Source organism: Pristis pectinata, chromosome 6, assembly GCF_009764475.1.
Source record: "Pristis pectinata isolate sPriPec2 chromosome 6, sPriPec2.1.pri, whole genome shotgun sequence".
NCBI lineage: Eukaryota > Metazoa > Chordata > Chondrichthyes > Rhinopristiformes > Pristidae > Pristis > Pristis pectinata.
The window spans coordinates 63,171,257-63,198,850 of record NC_067410.1 but is presented as its reverse complement, the minus strand read 5'-3'; the positions used below and the strand labels follow the sequence as shown (position 1 = coordinate 63,198,850).

The window sequence follows — 27,594 nt, the reverse complement described above, 5'->3', positions numbered from 1 at the left end:
ACCATCAAAAGGAGAATTTATTATGATTTTGATGATCAATGCTTGCTCAAAAAAGTTGTTTTTAAGGAGCATATTAAAAAAGGAGAAAGCAATACAAAGATTTAAGGAGAGACTTGGGGCCCAGGTGGCTAAAAGGCTACAAAAAACCCAGAGAAAGAATATTCAATGCATCATAAGTGTCAGACATCCAGGTGACACTACATAGTGGATTATTATTGAAGTCACATTTTCTACACATTTCATTGTTCTGTTCAACCTTAAAACACACTGCAACACCCTCAATACATACAAGTCTGTTTATATCCAGCACACACTTTACATAACAAATATAAAGCATATTCTGTCTCTGGGATAACCCAATTGTTACAAAAATAACACAACCACTTTGCAATTTATTTATATAAAAGAAAGGATACCAGTTACTTACAGCTTTAAAAATGCCTTGACCCCTCTGAAAAATATACACCCACTACTCCTGAAATACAAACTCAAAATGGCAGCTTCCCTTCCTTGCTGCCAAGATCTAACTAAATGACTGTACTCACTCTGAAGGTCTGTGTGTTCCACACAGTGAACAATAAATACTTGGGAGGAGAGCTGCTCAGGCTGGAATCTAATCAAAAAAAGTACAGATTGTTCTATATAGAAGAATGGATACCTGGAAGTGAACTGCAGATTGAAATCTAATTGATGAATCCAGATTCTATAATTAAACTATTTAAAAAAGAACTGGAATCATTTTGAACCTTCCCAATTGGAGTTATTCAAAAGTAATTAACGTTTGCTGAGTTTGCAATGCACACTATTTTAACTTTGTATTTTCATCCAGTTCAGAGGGCTGTTGGTGGATATAACAGCTACAACCATACTGTGCATCAATTAATGCAAAGGCTGATTCTCCTTGTAGATCATGCATCACCTGGACATTATGCATTCAGCAGTTCACACACAATCTTGTCCTGTACAACTGAAATACAGCAAACCTCAAAAATGCAGCAAGATAGTGCTGAAGATTATACATAAAAATATCTATTTATATATAAAAGCACAACATACAACAAAATATGATGAGTACCTCATAATACATTGCAACCCTGAGCTAGTGATGGGTAAGGCTATTCACAAAAGGCACAGTTTCTCTGTTAGCCACAGAAGATCTGCTTTCAAGATCCCTCAGCAGTTCTGAATGAGTCTGGTTATTAGTTTGACTGATTATTTTCAGTATACTTGAGCCAAATCTCTTCTGCCATATCTTACCATCTGAAGAAGTTGCATTGAGATCCCAATAATACTTTCCTGTCGTAGCACTCTGTGAAGAATTTGAGCACAGATTTCTCACTTTCACTTTGGCCTCCAGTTTGTGTCTTTGCTCAATGTGAAGAGCCATGGGAGCCACTAGGCTGTAAGATTTACAGTTGTAAACTATACAATGGAGCCATTGAGTTATGCCAGTGACATAAATAACGTTGAAAAGGCTAGCAACATTCACTGTAGGGGTTGGAGTTAAGTTTTACTAATGTCACAGATTCCTTGACTATTTTCTCTGTCCAAGTCTCTTTTTCTGCATTGCTCTCTCACTCATCTTAGGTTCTGCCTGACTACAGAACTTCCAAGAGCTTTCTCCAAAAGCCTGGTGGAGAATTCACTGTGCTTATGCAAGTTGTTTATCCCAGCACTGTAAAAGCCTCCTATTAAATCTATGGGGCCTAGGATGATCTACCTGTCACAAGCCTAATTCCTGGCACATGGGGAACATCACAAGATTTCTGTCTCTAATTCTGGTGCTTCCAGCTGCACTGTACACTCTAAAGTTGTATATCCCATCACAACCTCCCACACACTATTGACCAGTTCACCTACTTCACAAAGTGTACAAATTAGCAAAATTACAAATAAGGAACAGAACACCACTGATTGGCCCTTTCTTCTGGGCTGACAAACCCATTCCACTGATTGGCCCTTTCTTCTGGGCTGACAAACCCATTCCACTGATTGGCTATTGCTCTGCGAGCAGGATCTACACAAATTGCTCATTGAACAAATCAAAGGCCACTAATTAAACAGGCAATTTACTCCACTTCAGAGTTTGTCTCCTCCCAAGATAGTTTTTTTTAAGGTGAAAATGAGGCAAAATTAATGGCTTGATGTGGCAAAAGTAACAGCTCCATTTGACCTTTGTGATCTATTCATCAATACTCCAATTTCGCTCCTATACACTCCAATGGAACATTTATGTCAAATCCAGATCTCAGCATTTTCCCATCAGTAGCAATTCGTCACTGAGCTGTGGCAACTCTCAACCCTAAATAGGAGAATGCAGCAAGACATTATTTACAACAAAACCGTCACTGAGCTTAACATGAAAATGTACAAAATCATCAAATAATTAAGTTAAATAATGAGCATATATAAATTGAAGTCACCCAACATAGTGCATTTTGAATAGTTCCTTGACAGAAGTGGAGAGCTAGGAAAGGCAATAGGCTGATAGTCCATAGACAGGAACCAGAGTTGTGCAATTCCCACTGGTTTCAGGCACCAGGTATTCCACTTAGATAATTAAAGATATTAACTGGGTGAGTTTTTAAGCCACGAATAGAGCTTTGTGTTATACATGTTTCTGTTTGACTGCAGATATTTTAACCTCCACAATTGTGGTGAATGGGCACACCCTACACAAGCTTTTAGGGTTGATCCGATGGATACCGTAAGCAGATTATCCAAGATTTGTTAACTGATTCCAAGTTCAGAAATTTCTGATGCTTCCCAATCGCTAGTTGACAACAAAAGAAAAAAACTAAAATCTATAACAGAAGAAAATACTCAATAAAGTGTAGTATATAGATCTGTGCAAACCAGGTGTGGCAATTCCACTTCTCACCCACATTGATCCAACTATTAAATCTAAAAGTTCTTGAATTACCTTGAAGCATGCAATGACCTGGTTTTATACACCCTGCAATCTATTCCATGCATTCTAAAGTTCCCAGTGATGCAGGATTTAATTAAGGTTATTGGAGTTCTAATTTTTTTTGAAAGATCTCCAAAGTGGGGTCAGGAAGTTGAAATCATCAATCAAGTGCTATGAAAACAGAAATTACGTAGGTTTGGTGAAGATACTATACATTAGATTGCAGGATTCAGTGATCCTACAGCAGTATTAATCCTTTCATTAGTTTCCTCTTAAATATTATTGAAAGGTTACCTTGATATTGTGTCTTCCATTATGCTGGAAATACTGCCCATCTCACTGACCTCATCATGCACTCATTTTTACACTAATCCCACCCCAACCCATTTTACTTTCCCCACATTCCCATGAACTCCCTCAAAAATTCTATCACTCACCTGCACACTGGGGGCAATTCACAGTGGCCAATTGACCTACCAACCCACGTCTTTGGTATGTGGGACGAAACCAGAGCACCCGGAGCCAACCCATGCAGTCACAGGGAGAACGTGCAAACTCCACACAAACACAGATATGTTGTACTCAAGGATGAGGGAACATGCGAGTGGACACATCTTAAACCTCAGCATATGGGATCATCCCTCACTGATCCTTGCTTTCTCGCCATATGTTCTTTGAAATAGAAGGCAACCGATGTTGTGCAGGGGAGGGGTCTCTTATATTCCATTGTATCATGTCCAAAACTTGCTTGTCATGAGACTTAATAAAGAGCAAATTGTGAAAGAAAAGGACATTAACTAGGGGCCTTCTACAAGAAGATACTTTACCGGAGTGAGGCCACACAGCAGCCACTAACAACATCAAGATGACGCAGACGCTCTGAGGTGAAGGCCTCAATCCCAAACTTGGACAGGCTTCAGACTCTTTGATGCAAAGGCCCCTCTGACCAGATCAAACATGTGATTTCCACTTAGATTAACTGTCCTTGGACTTTTTTCCGAACCTCTTGCTACTTCAAAATAAGAAAAGATTTTTTTTTGTATATGGCATTTTTAAAAATAAATTAGCACCTGATGATATTGGATCCAAAGATGTTAGGCAGTGTAACTTAATGGACCACTCACAGTCCGTAGTTATCCGAGGGATGCAGGCATATGTGCAAGTGGCATAACTGCCTGCAGTGCCACAGCTTTGGTATTCTTACCACTGGGAACTCAACATGACACAGGAAAGAGATTGATGATCTAGAGCTACATCAATGTCATAAAATGTTTAAAACAAGGCTCAATGTTTTGAAGAGTGTGCTACAGGAAAATGATTGTCTTATACGGAGCCTGCAGAGATTGACTCCATTCCTCCAGAAGAATTTATAGTGTGGTTGTGTCTCTGTACCACTTGGCATTGGGTGGGTGCTGGAGATTCCTCTTTCAAGGCCTGTACTTTTCATTGTATCTGTGGATTGTCACACAGCCATGGTAGGAAATGGGCCTGGGCATGGCTGCCATTGCTGTGATAATTCCTGTTGCTGGATCATAACACGTGATGGTATCAGAGGCCTCTCCGGTTTCTTTTCTGCCACCCAGGATGTAGATCTTGCCATTACATACCGACATGCCACAACTCTCCTGTGTATCACAGAGAAAATAACATGTAAGAGAAATCAGTTTATAAAAGGCCACAACATCAGGTAACTCAATTATCCATTACTGGATTAGCAGTGTATGTAACAACTGGATTACACTGATAATCTATAAACTTTTTTTATGGTGTTTTTCATTGGCGGAGGCTGAAGGGAGACCTGATAGAAGTTTATAAGATTATGAGTGACATAGATAGAGTAAACAGTCAGTATCTTTGTCAAAGGGTCGAAATGTCTAATACTAGGGGTGGGGGGGGGGGGGCATACATTTAAGGTGGGTAAGTTTTTTTATGTACACAGAGAGTGGTGGGTGCCTGGAATGCACAGCCAGGCGTGGTGGTGGAGGCAGATATGACAGAGGCATTTAAGAGGCTCTTAAGATAGGCACATGAACGTGCAGAGAATGGAAGGGTGTAGGCAAAAAGGACTAGTTTAGATAGGCATTTAATTACGAATTTAATTAGTTCAGCACATCGTGGGCCGAAGGGCCTGTTCCTGTGTTGTACTGTTCTATATTCTACTCCATCTTTAGTAGAGTTTTAAAGTTGCAGAATACAGAAACAGGTCCTAGAGTCCACTGAGACAGTGCTGACCATAATGCAACCATCTTAATTATCCAATTTTTATTCTCCCCACATCCTTACACACTAGGAGCAAGTTACAGTGATCAATTACCCAACCATCCATGGACAGCACCAGGGGTTCACTGGAGCTGTGAGGCAGTAGCTCTACTGTGCTGCACACGTAAACATGTCTGTAAGGATGTATTCTTGATGGGTGCTACATTAACTGACACCCAATTTCTGAGCCAAGCAACATCAGCAGAGTTAAAGTAGGGATGAGATAATAATGAGATGGGGTGGCACGGTAGTGTAGCAGTTAGCGTAACGCTATTATAGCATCAGCAACCTGGGTTCAATTCCAGCCACTGTCTGTAAGGAGTTTGTACATTCTCCCCGTGTCTGCGTGGGTTTCCTCTGGGTGCTCCAGTTTCCTCCCACATTCCAAAGACATACAGGTTAGGAAGTTGTGGGCATGCCATGTTGGCGCCGGAAGCATGGCAACACTTGCGGGCTGCCCCCAGAACACTCTACACAAGGATGCATTTCACTCTGTGTTTCGATGTATATATGACTAATAAAGATACCTTATCTTAAGTGACTCTTTGATGGAACAGGATTAGTAGAAATGAGAATAGCTTCCTAGTATACTGGCCTAGGAACACACTCGAGGTAGACTGTAGTTCTTTCAGCAAGCTCAATAACTATTACCGAAGGCACCATGTCCCTCTGTATTCACTAATGCTTCTTACTCTCCAGTTGATTATCCATTTGTCTGCCTGCCTCTTCTGTTTCTCTGCCATGTGAGCCTTTCATAAAGAGTCTTGTTGGCTCTCCCTGATTTTGCCTCAGTAAACATTTCTGGCTCAAGTTCAAAGGAGTTATAGCTGATTTTCAGTCTCCTAATCTAGGTGTTTGACCTGGGATCTTTTGTTTCAGTGTACTAGTCACACACAGGGAGCTGATATTGGGAAACTGCAATCTCCACAACTCTCCTTACCACAAAAAGGAATTGTAAAACCACTGTTAGGGATCACTGAATTTCTTATTTTATGCTACCAGGATTGATGACAAGCACTAAAGTAGAAAATGCCATCAATTGAAGCCAATTCTGTTAAACCCTACTGCCAATATGCCAAAATCAGTTAATATAGGATACTGGAGGACAGAACAGAGATCATCTCATTGTTTTCTGAGTAACAGTACTTATCTTACTTCTGGGAAAGTTATGAACAATGCGGCGAGGTGACATAATGGACACTTTCACAGTAGAAGAGCTGAACAGGAGTTATCATGGTTACCTGTCTGCTGAAGGTATTCACTGCATGCATCCAGTAGTCCTCGACTGGATCGTAGCAGTAGATGGACTTGGTCAGACCCCCGGCCACGTATATAAGGTTATTCAGGGAGACTGCAGTGATACACCGTTTAGCAATAGGAATAGGGGCACGCAGCAGCCAAACACTAGTGGTTGGGTCATAACACTGAACCTGTAGGAGCAAAGAAATACATGTATTTATATGGTATCTTTCGTGACCTCAGGATGTGTCAAGGTGGAACAGATAAGTTAATAATTAAAGATACATGTAAGGGTGCTGAAACAAACGTGAATATATTCAGAGTAACTGTGACAAATGGAACTATAACTCAAGTACACAAAGAGCCACAGGAAAAATATGAAAACATGCATAGATATTGCAACAAGTTTAAATGTAGATGCACTTTTAAATATATACAGGCATCATAAAAACACATTAATGTTTACACTGTTACAGTAATAAATATATGAATTCATACTGCAGCACTTCATTTTGCATTATACGTGCACTTAGCAAGAGCCAATGCCAACCAATCAGGAACAAGACTATCTGCTCTTAGTTTAAGGGACTTCAAGGACATTTAAAGTGAACCCACTGTAACTAACCAATCTGAGACTAGCTAATGATAGACTTGGAACAGAGCCTGGGGTGCTCTTGCCCTTTATAGCTCTGTATTACAGTGTTTGATATCATTTCCCACTTTGTAGTAACATACAACACCACTTCTTTGAAGGCCAGTGGTCTTCATTTGCTTTCATTACAGGTTGTAAAACAAGGGGTTTGTGCCTGCCATTTCCTGGTTTCTACAACAGGCAGCTCAGGCTAAGTGGCAGTGAAACAAACTCAAATTCAGCTCCAGTTACTGAAAAGACTGGAAGAGAAAAATGGTGCCTGTCCACATATTTAAAAACTAGAGGACTGATTATACTACCTGCTACTGAACTAGGCACGTTAAGAGGTCACTAGTTCAATTCCTTCTCACTGACATGGTGACACAGCAGTTGGTGTTGCTGTTTAACAGGTTGAAGTTTGATCCTGACCTTGGGTGATATCAGTGTGGAGTTTGCACATTCTCTCAGTGATGAGGTGTGTTTCCCTGGGTGCTCAGGTTTCCTCAGCACCCAGGGAAACACACCTCGAAACACACAGGAAAGAGCTCAGGCTGCTGCAAGTCACCACTTTGTGCGAGTTAATGACAAAACAAATAAAAGAGAGTAGATGGGCGTGTAAATGAGAATTGTCAGGTACAGGGAAATAAGGCAAATGGTATTAACTGGATTGCTGCCCAAGGAGCCAATGTGAACCTGATGAGCTGAACGGTCTCCTTTAGTATCTTTATCAGTACAAGATAAAATAAGCAGGTTATAGCTGTAAACACATTACAACGCCCTTCATTATCATTGAGTCTGGAAGGAGGTAAAAGACCAGCCTTCATCGCTAAATCTAATCACTGTGTCTCCTGATAAATATTTTCAATGTCATTCTGTGTAAGACTGTTTGGGCAAGCATGGACATATGTCACGAGTCATAGAGAGATACAGCATGGAAACAGACCCTTCGACCCACTGAGTCCATGTTGACCTTCAAGCACCCATTTTTACACCAATCCTACCCTAACCCATTTAATTCTGCCTGCATTCCCGTCAACTCCTCCCAAATTCTACCACTCACCTACACATTAGGGTAATTTACAGTGGATGATTAACTTACCAACCTACACATCTTTGGGATGTGGGAGGAAACCAGAGCACTTGGGGGAAACCCAGGCGATCAATGGGAGAATGTGCAAACTCCACACAGTCAGCACCGGAGATCAAGATTGAACCTGGGTTGCCAGAACTGAGGCAACAGCCTTTCCAGCTGTGCCACTGTGCTGCCATTAAATACTTGTACATGCAAACAGTTACATGTGTACAAGTGTTTGTGTGTGTGCAGTTGCATGCATGTTTGTGTTCCAATTGCTCATCAGAACATACACCTAAACCTAGACTTGGACATAAAACTTGGGCCCCGTATCTAAGTAACGATGCGCTGACCCTGCAGAGGGTCCAGAGGAGGATCACAAGAATGATCCCAAGAATGATCCCAGGAATTAAAGGCTTAATGTATGTACAGCGTTTGATGACTCTGGGCCTGTACTTGATGTAGTTCAGAAGGATGAGGGGGGGGGGGGGGGGATCTAATTGAAACCTACCAAATACTGAAAAACCTGGATTGAGTGGGTGTGGAGAGGATGTTTCTATTAGTAGGAGGATCTGGGATCTGAGGGCACAGCCTTCAGAATAAAGGGACATTCATTTAGAACTGAGATGAGGAGGAATTTCTTCAGCTGGAGGGTGGTGAATCTGTGGAATACGTTGCCACAGAGGGCTGTGGAGGCCAGGTCATTTGGGTGTATTTAAGGCAGAGATTGATAGGTTCTTGATTAGAAAGGGGGTTAAAGGTTACGGGAAGAAGGTGGGAGAGTGGGATTGAGAAAGAAAATCAGCTATGACTGAATGACAGAGCAGATTTGATGGGCCAAATGGCATAATTCTGCTCCTATACCTTATTGTTTATGGTCTATAAATGAAAAAATTAAAAACCCAGTGGATAAGGGACAAGTGCTCAGGCACATATGTGTATGACTCATTCCTTCTTTGAAACAAACCTTATCAGAGCATGTGTTGTCATCAGGCCCTCCTCCAATCACAAAGAGCTTACTGACACAGCTGACAACAGCTGGGGAGCTGACTGCTTCCTTGAGTGGCACAACTTCAATCCAGCGGTTGGAGAAAGAGTCGTAACATTCCACACTGTTCAGTCGATTGTGGCCATCATAGCCCCCCACAGCGTAGACCTACAGCAGGGCACAGTAAATGAAAACTGCTCGTCAGTGGAGAACTCTGCAGAGGTAACCTTCACCATAGTCCCTGACAAAATGGCTTTATCTCAAGCACCATGTGGCATTTCCAAGTGAGGTTTGAAGTAAGAGACCTGGTACCTGGCCTGAGCATGAAAATTTACTAGGTGTTCCATTCTCAAGCATATCAATAGCACATTATATTTATGGCAATGGCAGAGTAAGGAAAAAGTTCTCAGAATACAGTTGGTTTTAGACTGGCCACAGTCATGGGTATAATGTGTTCTAGTGCTGGGTGGTTTCCTAGCTTTACTGGGGAGGAAGTGACGTTCTAACACTGCTGAAGAAGGAGTGACATTCTAGTACAGCTAGGGAGGTAATTTGTCTTCTGATACTGGTGGGGAGCAGGTATTTGTACTGCTGGGGAAGGAATACCTGAACTGGTACTGCCAGGAGGAGCAGCATTCTAGTACTGTTGGGGAGGGAGAAGTTGGAGTTCACCTTCTGCTGGGGATAGAATGCAAGTTCGTATACTGCTGGAGAAGGAGAGTGTGTTCCCGTAGTGCTGGGTGTGTGTTCTAGCACTGCAGTGGAAGAGGTTGGTGTTCTCGTACTGCCAATAAGGGAATGCGTGTTCTAATGCTGCTGGGGGTAGGTTGGTGTTCTAATACTGATAGGAAGGATATCTGTGTTCTAGTACTGGTGGGGAGGGGCTATGTGTTGCAGTACTGCTGGGGAAAGCATGTGTGTTCTTGTTCTGCTGGGGAAGGTATGTGTGTTCTAGTATTGCTGGGGAAGGTACATTTGTTCTTGTCCTCTTGGGGAAGGTATGTGTGTTCTAGTGTAGCTGGGAAGTGAATTTGTCTTCCAGAACAACTGAAGAGAGAATTTGTGTTCTACAACAGCTGGAAAGGGAATGCTATTGGGTACTGGGAATACATTTTAGTACAATGGGGTGAGGAGGGAGATTTGTGAGGTACTAGTTATTCAGGGAGGGGACTTGCAGTCTTGTGCTGTTATGAAGAGGGTTTTGTTCTACAAACATGAAAGGTTTATTGCTTGTACCTTGGCAGTCTGTATCAGTGGACTGTCCAAGCACAGATGTCAGATAAGCACACCACATCATTTCAATTCAAATTGCTTGCCTGCTGGAAATATGAGCAAGGCAGTCAAATGTTGGAGGATGCATACACAGATTCTCTTTCCTGCAAGGTAAATATGGCAGAAACGAGGCACCTCATTGTTTAATATCATGTGGTCATTGCCATGGTAACCCACAAAGCAGCACCATATTACCACAATTTGCGAAGTTTCAAATATCCTGGAACTTGTGTCAGGAAAAGAATCATATTCACACACATCTCACTATCTCAATTTCAGGAATATCTATGTCTTTGTCTCAATACAAAATAAAGAAAAGGTCATCAGGGAAGTTCCAATTTAAGAGCCAAATGGCCCCTTCCTGTATTTTTTAATCATTCAAAGGATGTGGGCTTTGCAAGCTTTGTGGGTTTGGAAGGTGGTGTCTGAGGAGTCTTAGTGAGTTGCTGCTGTGCATCCTGTAGATAGTACAAACTGCTGCTACTGTGTTGGAGATGGAGTGAGTGAATGTTAGTGGATAGGGTGCCTATTACACGTGCTGCTAAGTCCTGTAATGGTGTTGAGCTTCTTGAGTATTGTTGAAGCTGCACTCAACCAGGCAAGTGGAGAGTATCCCGTCACACTCCTGACTTGAGCCTTGTAGATGGTGGAAGGTTTTGGAGAATTAGGAGGTAAGTTACTCACCACAGGATTCCTAGCCCCTGACCTGCTCTTGTAGCCACATTGTGTAAATGGCTACTCCAGATCAGTTTCTGGTCAATGGTAACCCCAGGATATTGATAGTGGTGGATTCAGTAATGATAATGCCATTGAAAGTCAGGGGGCAATAGCTGGATTTTCTCTTGTTGGATAGAGTAATTGCCTGGCATTTGTGTGGCATGACTGTTATTTGCCACCGATCAGCCCAGGCCTGGATATTGTCCAGGTCTTGCTGTGTTTGGCTGTGGACTGCTTCACTATCCGAGGAATCACAAATGTTGCTGAATATTATGCAATTATCAGTGATATCCCTACTTCTGACCCTACAATTGAAGGAAGATCATTGACGAAGCAGCTGAAGATGACTGTCCTCTAACCCCCACAACTACCTTCCTTTGAGCTAGGTAGGTTATTTGGCTGTACTTCTTTGATCTTCAAAGCCATACAGAGTTACAGCTAGGAAACAGGCCCTTCAGCCCATCAACTCCATGGGGACTATCCAGTGCCCATTTACACTAATCCTAACCTAACCTAACCTATTTTACTCTCCCCACATTCCCATCGACTCCCTGCTCCACAGATTCTACCACTCATTTACACCAGAGGCAATTAACAGTGGATGACTAACTTACTAACCCACATGTCTTTGGGATGTGGGAGGAGACTGGAGTAGCCAGGGGAAAGGTTGAGGAGGTTCAGCATGTCACTGAATGCCCTTAACTTCCGCAGATGTACTTTTGAAAGTATCCTCACTGTTTGCATCATGGTCTGGTACGGCAACTCAAAAGTGCAAGAACATAAGCTGAAGAGAGTAGTGGATTCAGCCCAATCCATCACAGGCAGATCCCTCCCCACCATCGAAAGTATCTACATGAGGCACTGCCTCAAGAAGGCAACATCTATCAATAAAGATCCCCACCATCTCAAACATGCCATCTTCTCATTGCTACCATTGGGCAGGAGGTACAGAAGCCTAAAGTCCCACACCACCAGGTTCAAGAACAGCTACTTCCCTTCAACCATTCGGTTCCTGAACCAACCTGCACAACCCTAATCACTACCCCAATACAGCAATACTATGACCACTTTGCACTACAGTGGACTTTGTTTTTTTGTGTTCTAATTGTGTTCTTTCTTGTATAATTTTGTATAATTCATGTGTAGTTTATGTTTTTCTTGTGAATGTTGTGCCTCTCATGCTATGTGCCTGTGATGCTGCTGCAATTAAGTGTTTCAATGCACCTGTGCATACATGTACTTGTGCACATGACAATAAATGACTTTTTGAAATCATGCAGTCACAGGGAGAATGTGCAAACTCCACACAGACAGTACCAGAGATCAGGATTGAACCTGGGTCACTTGAGCAGTGAGGCAGCAGCGCTCCTGGCTGTGCAACTGTGACAATGATAAGGAGATAAACCTCCCTCTACACTGTCCCTTCAAACACCCCCAGCTCAGGGACAGAGGAAAGTTAACCTCCTGCTGCCCCATCAAATATTCTCTGCTCTGGTACAACATGGGTTAAACATGGAGTAAAGTTCCTCGTCTATGACCCCATTTTTAAAAACATACTTAACCTGTTGAGAACTTAACCCCTTGACCCCTTGAACCTGCTCCGCCATTCAGTAAGATCATGGTTGATCCAATCTTAGCCTCGACACCATTTCCCCACTGTCCACATACCTCTTGTAGTTCAAATGTCTGTCAATCTCCACCTTGACTCCATCTCCACAGATCTCCAGGATAGAGAATTCCAAAGGTTCACAATTCTCTTGAGAGAATTATTCTGAACCATGTCCCCATCTCTAGATATAGCTCCACTTGGGGAAGCCTCCCTTCAGCATCCATGTTTATAACATCACCTTTAATTCTCCTGTACAATGAATATAGGCCCAAACAGCTCAACCTTTCTTTATACATCCCAGGAATCAACTTGTCTACATTGGATTCTCTATAATTGAAAATTTTAAAAATGAAGATGTTAGAAATAAGAAATAAAAAAGAGAAAATACCAGAAACACTCAGAAGGCAGGCAGCATCAAAGGAAACAGAAAAAGTTAATATTTCAGGTTGAAGACCTTTCTACTGTTCTGATGTTTTCAACCTGAAATGTTAATTCTGTTTCTTTTTTCAAAGATGCTGCCAAATAAAATAGGGAATTAAAAACTAGAGGACATAGCTTTAAGATGAGAGGTGAAAGATCTAAAAAGGACCTGAGGGGCAACTTCTTCTTGCAGAGGGTAGTGCACATACAAGGAATGAGCTGCCAGAGGAAGTGGTTGAAGCCGGTACAATAACAATATTTAAAAGACATTTGGATTAGTACATGAATCAAAGAAGTTTAGAGGGATATGGATCAAACACAGGCAAATGGGACTAGCTTTGTGGGCACCATAATCAGCATGGACGAGTTGGGGCAAAGGACTTGTTTCCCTGCTGTATTACTCTATGACTCTAAATACTCTGTGTAGGTCAGGAAGAAGTACCAGAGAATTAAAAGTGAGGCAGAGATAGAGTGAGCAGAATTTTAGAGGTGTTGAGAAACTCTCTGGAAACAATGACAGGGGTCTATATTTGAGAGAACATGTACACAATTTGACAGAAAACCAGTGGTGCAAAGACATATGATAAAGTTGACATGCTGATATCATAGGTAAATATGTAATTAAAACAGAAAATGCTGGAAATTCTCAGAAAATCAAGCAGCATTTGTGGAGAAAAGGTTAATTTCTATGTCAATAACTAATCACTAGCTCTAATAAAAGGTACGTGAAAGATATTTTTTAAAACCTATTATTATCATTTTTAAGCCACAGCAACCGGTTTGAACAAGTTGGTGTCTCAGGTTTACAGATCCAATATCACTGAGATGACTTGGAATATTCCAGATGATTAGCACATTGAGTGGCTGATGTATTAGCCTATCAGAGAGCGTCTAGCATATCTGTTGCTAGGTGTTCAGTTACCCAGCCTCATTTGCTTTACCTGCCTCGGTCTGCTCATCTACACAGTGAGCACGACAGTGTTGCCCCAAACAGAGGAGCAGGCTATCCTGGGAGGAGAGTAAAACGACAGTGGCAAAGGTAGAGGTGCTCAGCCTGGGGCCATCACTGACCTGTCGTACAGCTCCAACACAACAGGTTTCTAACATTAACCCTTGAATAGCTAAATTTTTCTCCTTGTCATCACTTTCCCAATGACAACATGGAAGGAAAAGGATGGTTCTGCAGATACCACAAGCTCTCTTGATTTGAGTGATCGCTGCATGTCCGCAGACATTTTGGGCCTGAGATAATGTGGGCCTTTTTCTTGGAGTAACTCTCTTCTAAAAGACTGTCTTGCTTGATCATAACTGGAGAGTTAACCAATTAGAGCAGGAGTTGGCTAAGTTTGGTCCCCCTTACAATTGGATTAAAGCCTCACTCTGTGAAGCCTGTATGCTGGCTGGTGTGCAATGGTTACCCCACCTTAAAAGAAACTTCCATTCCCGCATTTGGAGTTCTGGTCCTGGAACGTCAGAATCCCTGTGGACAATCCTAACAGTGATGTACCTGAATTTCACACTTCTCTCATAGCTTGGGAACTCAGACATTTAAACATTGACAAAACCAATTTAAAGAACCCAGAGGGGGGGTATTCCTCCTTCTGGAGAGGGCACACCTAACTGCCCCATCAAGTATCTCCTGCCCCATCTGTCAAAGAGTTTGCATTCACACATTGGGGCAGGAGATGCTTGACAGGGCAGTTAGGTGAGTCCTCTCCAGAAGGAGGAATACCCCCCTCCTGATTAGCTACCTCAGAACCCCATAAAACCAGAGTGAAAGCAAGTCATCTTCGATCCCGAAGAAGAAAGTAGCTGGAGTTGCACACAGGCCAGTGGTGAAGCAGTTTTAGTAGATTTAGATGTGTGTTAGCAGCAGAAATTAGGGAGCAATAAAGGGATACATCATCATCTTCTAGCAAGGCCAGAACTGAAAACTAACATTTCTACTTCCCCTCAATCAAATCTAGGAACATCACCCCTCTCCTCCTCTATCTTTCTCCAAAATCTAACACAGCAATTCACCAAGACTTCCACTGCAGCCCCTCCCAAATCCACAAACCCTACTGCCTAGAAGGTCAAAGGAAACAGATCTATGGGAACCTCTGTGCCTGCAAGTTTTGCTCTGAGTCACACACCATCCTTACTTGGAGCAACATCATTTTTCCCTTGCTGTCACTGGGTCAGAGTCTTGGAACTTCCTATGGAGATAGCATAACAGGAGTACCTTCATCATACAGACTACAATGGATCAAGATTACATCTCACTACAACCTTTTAAAGGGATAGGCAATGAGCTAGCCTTGCCAGTGATACACTTTGAAAATGACTTTCTTTAAATGACTGAGAAAGCAACAGCAGGACACTGTCTGGAGTTAGATTTAGTGAGCTGTTTTTGGACATTAGAAACTCCTTTTGTAATGGTGGTAGACACTTAAGTGTGTTCTGTCACCAGCTGGCAAATGTTTGTTATGGTGCAAAAGCCCCCTTCCTCTTCCCATAACCAAAGACTAAAATTACATGTATATCTTTTATACTTTTGATAGCTCTCATAATGGTAGTGAAGATTCTGAGCAGATGCCTATTCACGCAAGTATTTGTTAATGTTTTATTGCATGCAGATCACTTCATGAGTGATGATACTCATTCTCACCATTCACCTAGCCCAGGCTTCTACCACAGCACCTCCCAAATCCACAAACATCTATCAAAGATCTCTACCTTCTGGGCTATGCCATCTCCTCCCACCTACCATCAGGCAGGAGGTACAGAAGTCTTAAGTCCCACATCACCAGGTTCAAGAACAGCTACTTCCCTTCAACCATTTAGCTCTTGAACCAACCTGCACAACCCTAATCACAACCTCAGTATAGCAACACTATGACCACTTTACACTACAATGGACTTTTTTTGTTCTAATTGTATTCTTTCTTGTAAAAATTGTGTATAATTGTGAACAAAGGCAACAAATCTATTCGTCAAATCACTGGAATCAATTCATCAAAATTCAATAAAGTAAAAACATTTGCCGTCATTTTCATTTAGCATCTTCAAAGCATCCTGAAGCATTCAAACAATGAAGTACTTTTTTTTTCCCCAAATGTTTTTTCATGCTGAAGTAATTTTTTCAAATGTTATCCTACAGGAAAATATTACAGCTAATTTTCGCATAGGAAGTCCTGAACAGAGCATGGAGAGAAGTGGCCAAAGTGTCTTCTTTGGTAGTGTTGGTTGGGGGATAACTGTTTGATCAGAACATCAGGAGAACTCCCATGCCCTTCTTTGAAATAGAGCCATGGTGGTGGCAGGGGTTTAACCACTCATTCACCTGGATGAGTGGGTGGGCCTCAGTTTAAAGTTTTGTCTGAAAGGTGATGCAGTACAGGGATTGGCATGGATTTTTTTTTACTGAAGTTGCTGGAGTGCGATTGAATCCACAACCTGCTGACAATGAAACACAGCTGACCTTTTATGTATTGAAAAGATTCCTGCGGAGCAGAATATTAAGAATAAAATGGACTGTGACACAAAGGAGGACATAATTACAAAGTATGTCCCAAAAACTTGATAAAAAAGGTGAGAGGGAATCCCAGAAAGACAGGTGAAGGCACCACCATGAAATCGGGAGAGGGGTTGAATAAAGGAGAGGAACAGAGAGTAGGGAGACAAAGGAGAGCTACACTGGAAGATCAAGAGAGACGAGGTACAAACTGAAGATCAAACATGTTTTCTGCTGAAATGTAGCACACCTGTCTGTACACATTCCCACTTAGCCATCAAAGAGCCATTTCAAAACAGATTTAATTAATTACCACTCACTCCAACATTTTCTTTGAACCATTATGAATTTCATTTAATTAAAAAAGGCAAGTAATAGGAGATTCTAGTTTCTTTATTTACTGCTTAAATCAGAACATAAAGTTATGGTTTGTTTAATATTCCCTTTTACCTTGCCAAGAAGGACAGCCATTTTGTGACGCCACCTGCCTTTGTTTAAACAAGCCACTCGCATCCAGATGTTCAGCTGAGAGTTATACATCCACACATCACGGCTGTTGATTCTGCCACCTGTTAGAGAAAAAGAGAAGCTGAAAACCTGGCTGGAAATGGGGCTTGTGCAGTGTTTTTACAACCTTTACTCTTCACAAACTGAGTGGAAACAGGGCCCAGGCTATATTTTTACCACCTCTGTCTTCAGGCCTTGATTTGACAGGAGATAACCCTATGCCAGGTTTGTGTTGTGTCCACTGTCTGCTTGTAGAAACAGGGACACTACTTCATCTGGAGAGAGAAATCACAAACAAAGAGCTGTAATCTTAAGTTTAGGGAGAAGTTAGAAGCACTACTTCACAAAAGAGTAGTGGAAATCTGGAATCCTATCCCAGCAGCTGGATTGAGATACATGGCAGGTTAAAGGGATCAAGGGACATGAAGGACAGGTGGTTATGCCACTACTTAATGGGAAGAGAGTACTTAAGTTCCAAATGTGAACCCTAGGCTCCACTATGGTACAACCCATTTGGTAAAACCTGGACACCACTCTCCAACTCTATAAAGTGCCTTAAAGGGATCAGTGGAGACTGTTCAAAAAAGGGGGTTAGGACAAATTTTGAGGGCTTGGAGAAAGTTTAATATCCAAATCAGTTAATCGGCATCTTCAATGTGCAGCCCTTTGCTAGGATCACCTCCACCATATGCTTCACCCGCCAATGTAACCACACCAGCTGGTACCCCCATCCCCTAACATAAACTGCAACAACTCTGCTCTCCCATCCACCCATTAATGGAACCTGTGCTGGCTGAGGTCTCTGATGTGATGGCTAAATTCTCAAACACTTTGGCCATGATTATAAGTTGCTACTGCAGAAATAGTTCAGGTCCACAACTTCTTCCATCCACCAGCTACGGATTCACTCCTCTGGTTGGCCGCCTATGGGAAGTAGTTGCACGGCCAGGTACAGCAGTCCAAAGCACTGGTTCTTATTGTGAGACTCTGAGATCCCAGTAGTTCCAACTGAGGAGAGGGAGGAACAGGAGATTGAAAAAAAACAAGAGCAGGGATGGCGAGGTCAGTGGAAATGAGGGGCAGAAGCAGTGAGGAATAGAAGGTGGGGGGGGAGGGAGAGAGAAAGAGAGGGAAAGAATGGCAGAAGTGTGAAGAGAAGTAGTGGCAGTAAAAGCCAGAGGAAGTGAGGGAAAGGGAGAGACAGAGGCAGTGTATGGCAAAGAGACTAAGTTTGAAATCAAAGCGTGTTTCGAGGAGGGCATTGATAGAGAGGCAAACAAAAGAAATAAAAAGGATAAAAACGATGGGAAGTGGTGGACACTGCCGTCAGTTCCTGTACAAAACTGCTTCACAGGTTAAAGGTCTTATAATAGGATAAGTCGTAAGAACACTATAATGGATTCTGCTAAAATGCTGTGGATGCAGTCAGTTATTCCACATTATACTACCTCTGATTGTTCAGGTACTTCCATTCACTCAAGTTCAGTTCTGCATTTTTGACCCACTGTACCACCCAGTCCCAATGTGTGAAAGGACGGTGTGTGACCCACTGCACCACCCAGTCCCACAGTGTGAAAGGACGGTGTGTGACCCACTGCACCACCCAGTCCCAGAGTGTGAAAGGACAGCGTGTGACCCACTGTACCACCCAGTGCTAGTGTGTGAGAGTACAGTGTGTGACCCTCTGTATTTAATGACTGTAGTCTTGGGTTCCTTTACCTGTTACAAGGATGTCATTCCTCAGGGCACATACTGCATATTCCGATTTGGTGAACTCTGGGAGTTTGGCCAGTGACTTCCATTCTCCAGTTACTGGATCGTAGCATTCTGTGTAAGGCAGATTGAAGCCTCCCACCCGCTCACAGCCTCCCACCACCACAATAACTTCAGAGTAACCTGTAGACCTGGAGGGAAGGAAAGGACTCAGATGATGGCTTGTTGCAGTCATAGAACATAGAACACAATAACAAGCCCTTCGACCCACAATGTCTGTGCTGAACACGATACCAAATTAAACTAAATCTCTTCTGCCTGCACATAATCCATATCCCTTCATTTCCTGAATATTCATGTGTACATCTAAAAGCCTCTTGAATGCCACTATTGTATCTGCTTCCACCACTTCACCCAGCTACCTGTTCCAGGCACCTACCACTTCCTGTGTAAAAAAACTTGCTCTGCATATCTCCTTTAATGTTTCCCCCTCTCGGATTAAATGCATGTCCTCTAGTATTTGCGTTAACAGAAAAATACTACAAACTACCAACTGGCCTTGTGTTGCACTTGCCTGTGCCATTTCTGCAAGGTGCCCAATGCACTCCAGTGTCAATAGTGACCCAGGGAACTTTTTTGTGAAAAGACAGTACTTGCCACAATTGACAAGCATGAAAGCTGGGATTCTGAGTCTGGCTAAAATCGGATTTTATTCAGGATGAATCTCGGCTGCTTTACACCAACCCGTTGTGACAAATCATGGACTACATGATCTCAAAACACATACAGTCTAATTAGATCTACCTCGGGCAACCAACTGCTACCCACAGCTGTCTATCATAAAGATACTTGTAGCGAATGGGACTGCTTCACATACAAAGAGGCCACCCAAGATATTTCTGCCACGGCTAAGTCTCAACCCAACTGATTGTTTACAGGGTAGTGAGAGCCTCGGGATAGTTTAATTAATAAGTAAGTATTGGGCTTTGTTTACCCCCTTACCTGCGAGGTCTAGTCCGCGGTGACATCATCTCATTGCCAAGCACATGGTACCTCCTGGCCTCATGGAGAAGCTGGTAGCATTCAGGAGAATTCTGGATCAGCTGGTCTCCTTCCACTGTCTGCACAAAGTAATTGGGATGTAATAAGGGGAGCCTGACATGGGTCAGCACCTCCTTCATCATGGGCCTCCTCCGGTCCATGTCATGATAGACCCAACGCATCACTGACTCATATACTGTCTCTTCCTTGCTGATAACCAAGTCATCACTGGAGACGTAGTCAATAAGCTCGTCTTTTTCCAGCCCCAGGAACTCCTCGTGCTGGGCGACCTCAGAGAACGTCTGCAGGCAAAAGCCTCTGCACTTGGAGTGCAGAGACTTCAGGGAATGTGTGTCTGCAAACTTTTGGATGCCCAGGCAGTTGCAGGGATCAAGCTGCTCCTCCAAGAACTTGGCGCATGCTTCTCGGATAGCACTGATCTGGAAGAGGCTGGAAGTTTCAAAGAGATACTGTACGTTGTCCGTGGTGATCCTTACCCTCCCTGTGTAGACGTATTGCAGGAATTGGTCCATGGCATCGGCAAAAATACCATTAATCTCCACCAGCATCTCCCTGCTCTCACGGTGATCATTGCAGAACATGGCTCTGAAGTAGCTGCTGCAGGAGGAGAGGACTGCGCGGTGGCAGGGAAACTCCCGGCCCTCCACACAGATGACCACATCAGTGAACAGCCGGCTGTTCCTAAATTCATTCAGCATCTCCAGGATGGTTTCAGCATGGGACGAGCCCGAGGAGAAGTCATAAACCTCTTGACTAACCAAGGGTTTCTGGTCAATTTCAAAGACTTTGCGTTTGGTGACGGGCGAGTCATGGAAGCGGCTGTCATCCCTGTTAATGCGTCGGCCCAAGATCAGCACCATATCTTTATCTGGCCGCTCTCTGTAGCGAGAATCTCCTTTGTGATCCTGGGATCAGAAGGGCAGATGCAATTACAATTTTAACAAGTGATCTACATGTTATTCCTCCTCATGTGTCTACAAAGTATGTACTGAATACAGGGGCAATGTTAGCAGGAGCAAAAGACTGATAGTAATTGTGTTCTGGCCTTGTAGAATGGTCGTGTGATCTGATTCTCTGGACGGAAATTGATTAGAGAGATCCAGATAAAGCCTTCACTTATCAGTTCTCGATTCACTCAACTGTGCTTGGAGTCTACTTGCTACATTGACGTCACCCCGTAATTCAGTCTAGTTAGCCGTAGGCGGATAGTGTATTCACAGACACAGGTGATTAGGTTTATAGGGAATTGCTGGCCATTTACCATACTTTTCGGACACTGCAGACAATTTTTCCCTCATCACTCAAGTCATTGAGGCCGATTTTAACATCATTGTTTACCTCAGCTTATATCAAATTTAAATAAGGAGAGGAAATATACAATTTAGTATGCACTGCCTGAGAAGAGATGGAGGCAAGAACTCTCACATTTGAGAAGCATCTGGATTGCCAAGGCATGGTAGACTACAGACCAAATGCTGATAAATGGGATTGGTACAGATAGGTACCTGTTGGTCAGCATTGATGTGGTGGGCCAAAAGGCCTGTTTCTGTGCTGTATGACTTTATGACGATTTTAAAGTGGGTGCAGGAACAGAGAGACCTAGAATATACACAAACCTTTGAAATTGCAGGACAAATTGAGAAAACGTATCAGGCTCACAGCTTTGTAAAAAGAATTGGAAACAAATGCAAGTCATCCGAAAGCTTTATAAATCACTAGTCAGGCTTCAGCTGGGGTATTATGTTCAGTTCTAGGCTCCACAATTTGTAAGTAATCCTGGTCTTGGAGAACACAGAAGAAATTTACTAGAATAGTACGAGAGATGAATGTGTCTGCAAACTTCTGAATGCCCAGGGAATTGCAGGGATCCAGCCGATTGTCTGAGAGCTTGGCATATGCCAAAGGATGAATGATTCCAATTATGTACAGACCATCCCCTGGTAACGAACAGGTTCCTTTTTATAGATATAAGTCAATTTTGTCCATATCAAAATATACCCAATAGTCACTCGATATGATAACCACATTTCCACAGTATTGCAGTGAATAGCATCAAAAACATAAGACTGATAAGAACAATTACTAAAAGTGGGGGGGGGGGAAGGGAGAGAGAGGGAGAGAGGGAGAGAGGGAGAGAGGGAGAGAGGGAGAGAGGGAGAGAGGGAGAGAGGGAGAGAGGGAGAGAGGGAGAGAGGGAGAGAGGGAGAGAGGGAGAGAGGGAGAGAGGGAGAGCCAGTCCTGCTGTTCATAAGAACAAACTCATGTATTGTACAAACTTTTGAATTTAATAATATTTTGGGAGCTCAATATTATGTATGGATGTCCATAATATTAATGTACGGATGGTGTTCATAACCCAGGGACAGCTTGTACAGGAACTGAATTCCTAGAATTGTTCTCCTTTGAGCAGAAAAGGAGTTAAAAGGTGTATTCAAAATCATAAGCTGTTTTGATAAAATAGTGAAACAGCTTTCAGTGGAGGAAGGGTGGCACAATCGCACAGCAGTTAGTGCTTCTGCCTCACAGCTCCAGGAATCAGGGTTTGAGTCTAGCCTTGGTGCTGTCTGTGTGGAGTTTGCTTTCTGCCAAGTGCTCCAATTCCCCTCCAAAGACATTCCAAAGACCTGTTGGTAGGTTAATTGGTACTGCAAATTACTCCTTAATGTAATTAAGTGGAAATAAAATCGGAGGAGAGTTGATGGGCATTTGAGAGGGAATAAGTTGCAGGGTCATGGGGAAATGAGGACAGGGGGAATGGAACTGATGGGATGACTTTGCTGGGAGCCAACATGATGTAATGGGGTAAATGACCTCTCTCTGTGCTATGTTAGTAAAGGCCAATAACCAACCACTTAAGATACCTCATGAAAACAAAGCTGTGAACTGATGTGGCTTGGATTATGTCTGAAAGGGTGGTGGAAGTAGTTCTATTGTTTCAACAAGGAAATGGATAATGAAAGAGAAAATAAAGATCTGTGGGGAAAGGGCAAGAGATTTTAATTAACAATCAAAACAGGAAATGCTAGAAATTCTCTTGCAGGTCAGGGCGCAAATGTGGAGGGAAACACTATTGCAGCAGAACATTTTTTTCATCAGAACTGGAAAAGCTATTATTGGTATTGGTTTATTATTGTCACTTGTACCGAGGTACAGTGAAAAACTTGTCTTACAAACTGATCTTACAGGTCAGTTCATTACACAGTGCAGTTACATCAAGTTAGTACAGAGTGCATTGATGTAGTACAGGTAAAAAAAAACAATAACAGTACAGAGTAAAGTGTCACAGCTACAGAGAAAGTGCAGTGCAATAAGGTTCAAGGTCACAGCAAGGTAGATCGTGAGGTCATAGGTCATAGTCCATCTCATTGTATAAGGGAACTGTTCAATAGTCTTATCACAGTGGGGTAGAAGCTGTCCTTAAGTCTGGTGGTACGTGCCCTCAGGCTCCTGTATCTTCTATCCGATGGTAGAGGAGAGAAGAGAGAATGTCCCGGGTGGGTGGGGTCTTTGATTATGCTGGTTGCTACACCAAGACAACGAGAGGTAAAGACAGAGTCCAAGGAAGGGAGACTGGTGTCCATAATGCGCTGGGCTGTGTCCACAACTCTCTGCAGCTTCTTGCGGTCTTGGGCAGAGCAGTTGCCATACCAAGCCGTGATACATCCTGACAGGATGCTTTCTATGGTGCATCGGTAAAAGTTAGTGAGAGTCTAAGGGGACAAACCAAATTTCTTTAGCCTCCTGAGGAAGTAGAGGCGCTGGCGAACTTTCTTGGCCATGGCATCCACGTGGTTTGTCCAGGACAGGTTGTTGGTGATGTTCACTCCCAGGAACTTGAAGCTGTCAACCCTCTTGACCTCAGCACCATTGGTGTAGACAGGTGTATGTACACCGCCCCCTTTCCTGAAGTCAATGACCAGCTCTTTAGTTTTGTTGACATTGATGGAAAGGTTGTTGTCATGACACCATTCCACTAAGCTCTCTATCTCCTTCCTGTACTCCGATTCATCACTGATTGAGATACAGCCTACAACGGTGATATCATCTGCAAACTTATAGATGGAGTTAGAGCAGACTTAAATTAAGTTTCTAGTTGCAGATAAGAGGGAGGCATAGAGCACAGAAGATAAGCTCTGTGATAGGGCAGATTGAAGGTCGCAAGTGCTGGTGGTTTTGTTTGAAAGAGGGTGGTAAAGGCTAGTCAATAACTACAGGTATGGTGTAAATAGGAGGAAGTAAAACTGAATTTACTATAAGAAGAGAAACAATTAAACAGAATGCTGGATATACAAGATACAAGGCTGGAATGGCTGATTTCCTGACATTGTTGAATTCAGTGTTGTGGCCAGAAGGCTGTAACATGCAAAGTCTTTGAGCATGCATTGGAACAGTTACAAGGCCAAAAGCAGAGGTCAGAATGAGAGTGAGATGGAAAATTAGTGATAGGCAACTTGAAACTCAGGATGACCCCTGCAGGCTGAAGAGAGGTATCTGTAAAGTGGTCACCCAATCCGTGTCTGGTTTCATCTGTTTAGATTAATTAATAATAGACCCACTGAAGAGAAAGCACAGACACTTTGAACAAAATGCCCTCCATCTGTGCTGTAACATTCTATGAGTAAATTTATAACATCTTGGTGCTTTCATAGTATGCATTTTTGAATTATATTTGTGGGAGGGATTTGTACGTTCTCCCCGTGTCTGCGTGGGTTTCCTCCAGGTGCTCCGGTTTCCTCCCACATTCCAAAGATGTACAGGTTAGCAACTGTGGGCATGGCTATGTTGGCGCCGGAAGAGTGGTGACACTTGCAGGCTACCCCCCAGCATATTCTCAGTCATGCAAAAAGATGTATTTCACTGTGTTTCGATGTACATGTGACTAATAAATATTTTAAAAATCTAAAAAATTATTAATAGAAACGTGCTATTTGTACTGTGGAGCCATTGGTTTCACGAGTTGTGCTTATCTACATGGGAGACCACGAAGTATGAACATCTGTATGGGGGTTAACCTTTCGCGTGTTTATCATAACTAAGGTTCAGTCGTCACAAAACAGGAAACTATTGCACAATCTTCCAAGCAACAAATTCCATGCGGATCCAGCTGAACTCCTGGCCCTTGTAACTAATGTTCATTGCTTACACGGATCTGACTTTCAATTCTGGGAGAGAGTAATCGGCAAAGGTCATTTTCGTTGCTTCAGTTAAACTGCCGGCTTTACTGTAACGTGCTTGGGTTTCCTCGTTGATTTGCATTGCACCAAATTCATAAATGCAAGCTTCAATCAAAACAACCAAAGATCACGTGGCTAATGCACACATACACGGAACTATAAGCGTTAACGCAGCAACACCGTGCAACAAACAGAAACACAGAACGGCACAGATATAAGCAGAACTGCATACACATCACCCATAAAGTTTACATAAATGGACACGTAATTCTTCATGTTGAGCTGGCCCCGCCAATGTCTGCCACTGTACTCGAATAAGAGGAAGTGCTTTAAAACATCCATCTATCTCGACTAACAGCACCAGCAAGGGCAGGGAGAGAGGTTTTAAAAACTTCCTCTACATTCATAATTAATCGTGTCAGTTTTACACGTTACAGTGCGGATCAAGCCTCACCAACATTCGTACCTACCCATTGCCCCAGAAAAGTAAAATTAACTCCGTTTTTATTCCCCTGTTGTTGTCCTGTAACTCCACTTGAACAACAAGAACATGTTCCGGCAAAATAGTTCAGGAGTTCGAGCTCATAACTGCCAGCCGCTCTCCCAGGACAGAACACCACAGGATTCCTGAAACGTGTCGTAAACTGCGGACTTGGCCAACGCCAGGATACATCAGCTGTCTGCGACTTCGAAGGGCTCAAATCAGCAGAGGATGAAAAAAAAATCACATCTGCCCGGAAAACAACGTGAACTGATAAACAGAGCTGAGCAAGTTTCAGCTCACTGTGCGCCCTCTCCTGATCATTCCTTAAAAGTCAAAGGCAAATTACAAAACTCGCTTTATACTTATTTGGTTAAATATATTAATGTTATTTCTTTAAAGGAATTCGTTTACGATGGAGCTGTGCTCTCGGGAATTTCTGTTCGCCCCATAGATTTATCCGTCCGGGGATTTTATTCATTTTATTTCATTCCAAATGTTCCCTGAGTCAATGTAAACAAAGCTCTCTCCCGATCACATGGGAGGACACTAACAGTCCGCGTCAGCACCATCTTTATTTGCCCGTGAGCTTGCTCTGACATTGTCTGGGCTCTAAAAGGAATTACACAAGGAATACTTTGTGCGAGGTTCATTTCAACAGACTGAATGTAAACAATTTCCCACACACACCATCACCGCGGTATCAATCCAAACAGGATTACGATTATTACTTGGCTGTTCGGCAAACAAGTTCATTTTATGTTTGCCACCAGAATTTATTTCCGTGTTTTGGGGAGGAAAGAAACATTTGTTTAAAGCACAAACCTCCACTGACTCAAACTATTCTCTGTACAAAATCTCCCATTTGCGTTCTGAAACGTTCACTCATTTATGGACACACTTAAAATCTGCAAGTTAAAACAAAAACACTTCTTACTGCTGAAGAACGACGATCTCGTCCACAGACGACTCTTCTCGACAAAGATTAATTTTCTGGTCAACTTCTTCCTGTTTGTTGATTTCCTGAGCAGAGGGTTTGATTCCACTTTAAGATGGTACCACGGCACAATTTTCTTCTAAATCTATACTTCTGACACTGTTGCAGTATAATTGTTCTTCTTACAAAATAACAGCCACTGTTACCGAGTGTCCTTCTCCCATTCCCTGCTACTCTGAATCCAAACAAAGAGCGACAGCATCAGCACCTACCCATTGCATCAGCGCCGGCTACAGCAGCGTGCCGGGAATTGTAGTCTCCTCTTTTGTACACTCTGGTACCGCCCCAACTCCGCCCACAAGATTTGAGCCAAACACTGACTACAATTCCCATACACTCTGCGCGCTGCGGAGGTGAAATACTACCCATCCCCAGATGCAGCCAAGTTATTCTACCCGCAGGTGTTAGATAAGTGCAGACACGGGGTACAGAGAAATCTACTGCCAGAGATACAGAAATGGAGTGAGGTCTTCAGCTTTCCTAATTTGCAGCAGCAAAAAAGAACGAGGTCCGCTGGATTCCACTGTGTTCAGCTCCATTGTTCAAAACTCCAATGCTGTTTTGCACCAGTTTTTGAGGTTAAACTAATTTTTATTTCACAACAAATGCTTCCGGCAATTGAGTAATCCATGACGAGACTTGGCTGCCCTGGGAGGATTTGTAGCCTTCTTCAATGGAAGCCAAGATATCACACTTCAATAGCTACATGCATTTCTGCCTCTCAGTAAGAAGTACTTTTATGTAGTGGTCCACCCAGTGTTAGTGGATGGACTGGAGATGGGTGCAGGAGGCTGAATAAGTAACTCGCCAGAAGCAAAAACAGTAAAGCTAATGAGTTCAGGGAAGAGAACAATGATATCCTGAAGCAAATTGAGTCAGGGCATTGAGTGGGAAGCTATGTTGCAGTGAATTAAAACATTAGTGAAAGTGCACTTGGAGCATTCTGTACAATTTAGGTCACCCTGTTATAGGAAAGATGTTATTAAGCTAGAAAGAGTGCAGAAAAGATTTACCAGGATGTTGCCTGGACTTGGGGGCCTGAGTTA

General features: G+C 42.8%; 1 protein-coding gene across 2 annotated transcripts; it reads right to left on the bottom strand.

The window, feature by feature from the left end:
- klhl24a (kelch-like family member 24a) lies at positions 1–26,797 on the bottom strand. Of its 2 annotated transcripts, none has more exons than XM_052018820.1 (7): positions 26,489–26,797; positions 19,837–20,801; positions 18,841–19,025; positions 17,065–17,183; positions 9,080–9,268; positions 6,412–6,600; positions 1–4,536 (listed from the first exon to the last, which is right to left on the bottom strand). In XM_052018820.1, exons 2-7 carry the CDS (start codon positions 20,754–20,756, stop codon positions 4,339–4,341), a joined length of 1,800 nt encoding a protein of 599 aa, XP_051874780.1. In that variant the 5' UTR covers positions 20,757–20,801; positions 26,489–26,797; the 3' UTR covers positions 1–4,338. The 2 variants fall into 2 exon arrangements, with proteins under 2 accessions (XP_051874780.1, XP_051874781.1); XM_052018821.1 differs by lacking the exon at positions 26,489–26,797 and adding an exon at positions 25,541–25,797 and having other exon boundaries at positions 7–4,536.
- Between the last annotated feature and the right edge of the window lie 797 nt (positions 26,798–27,594).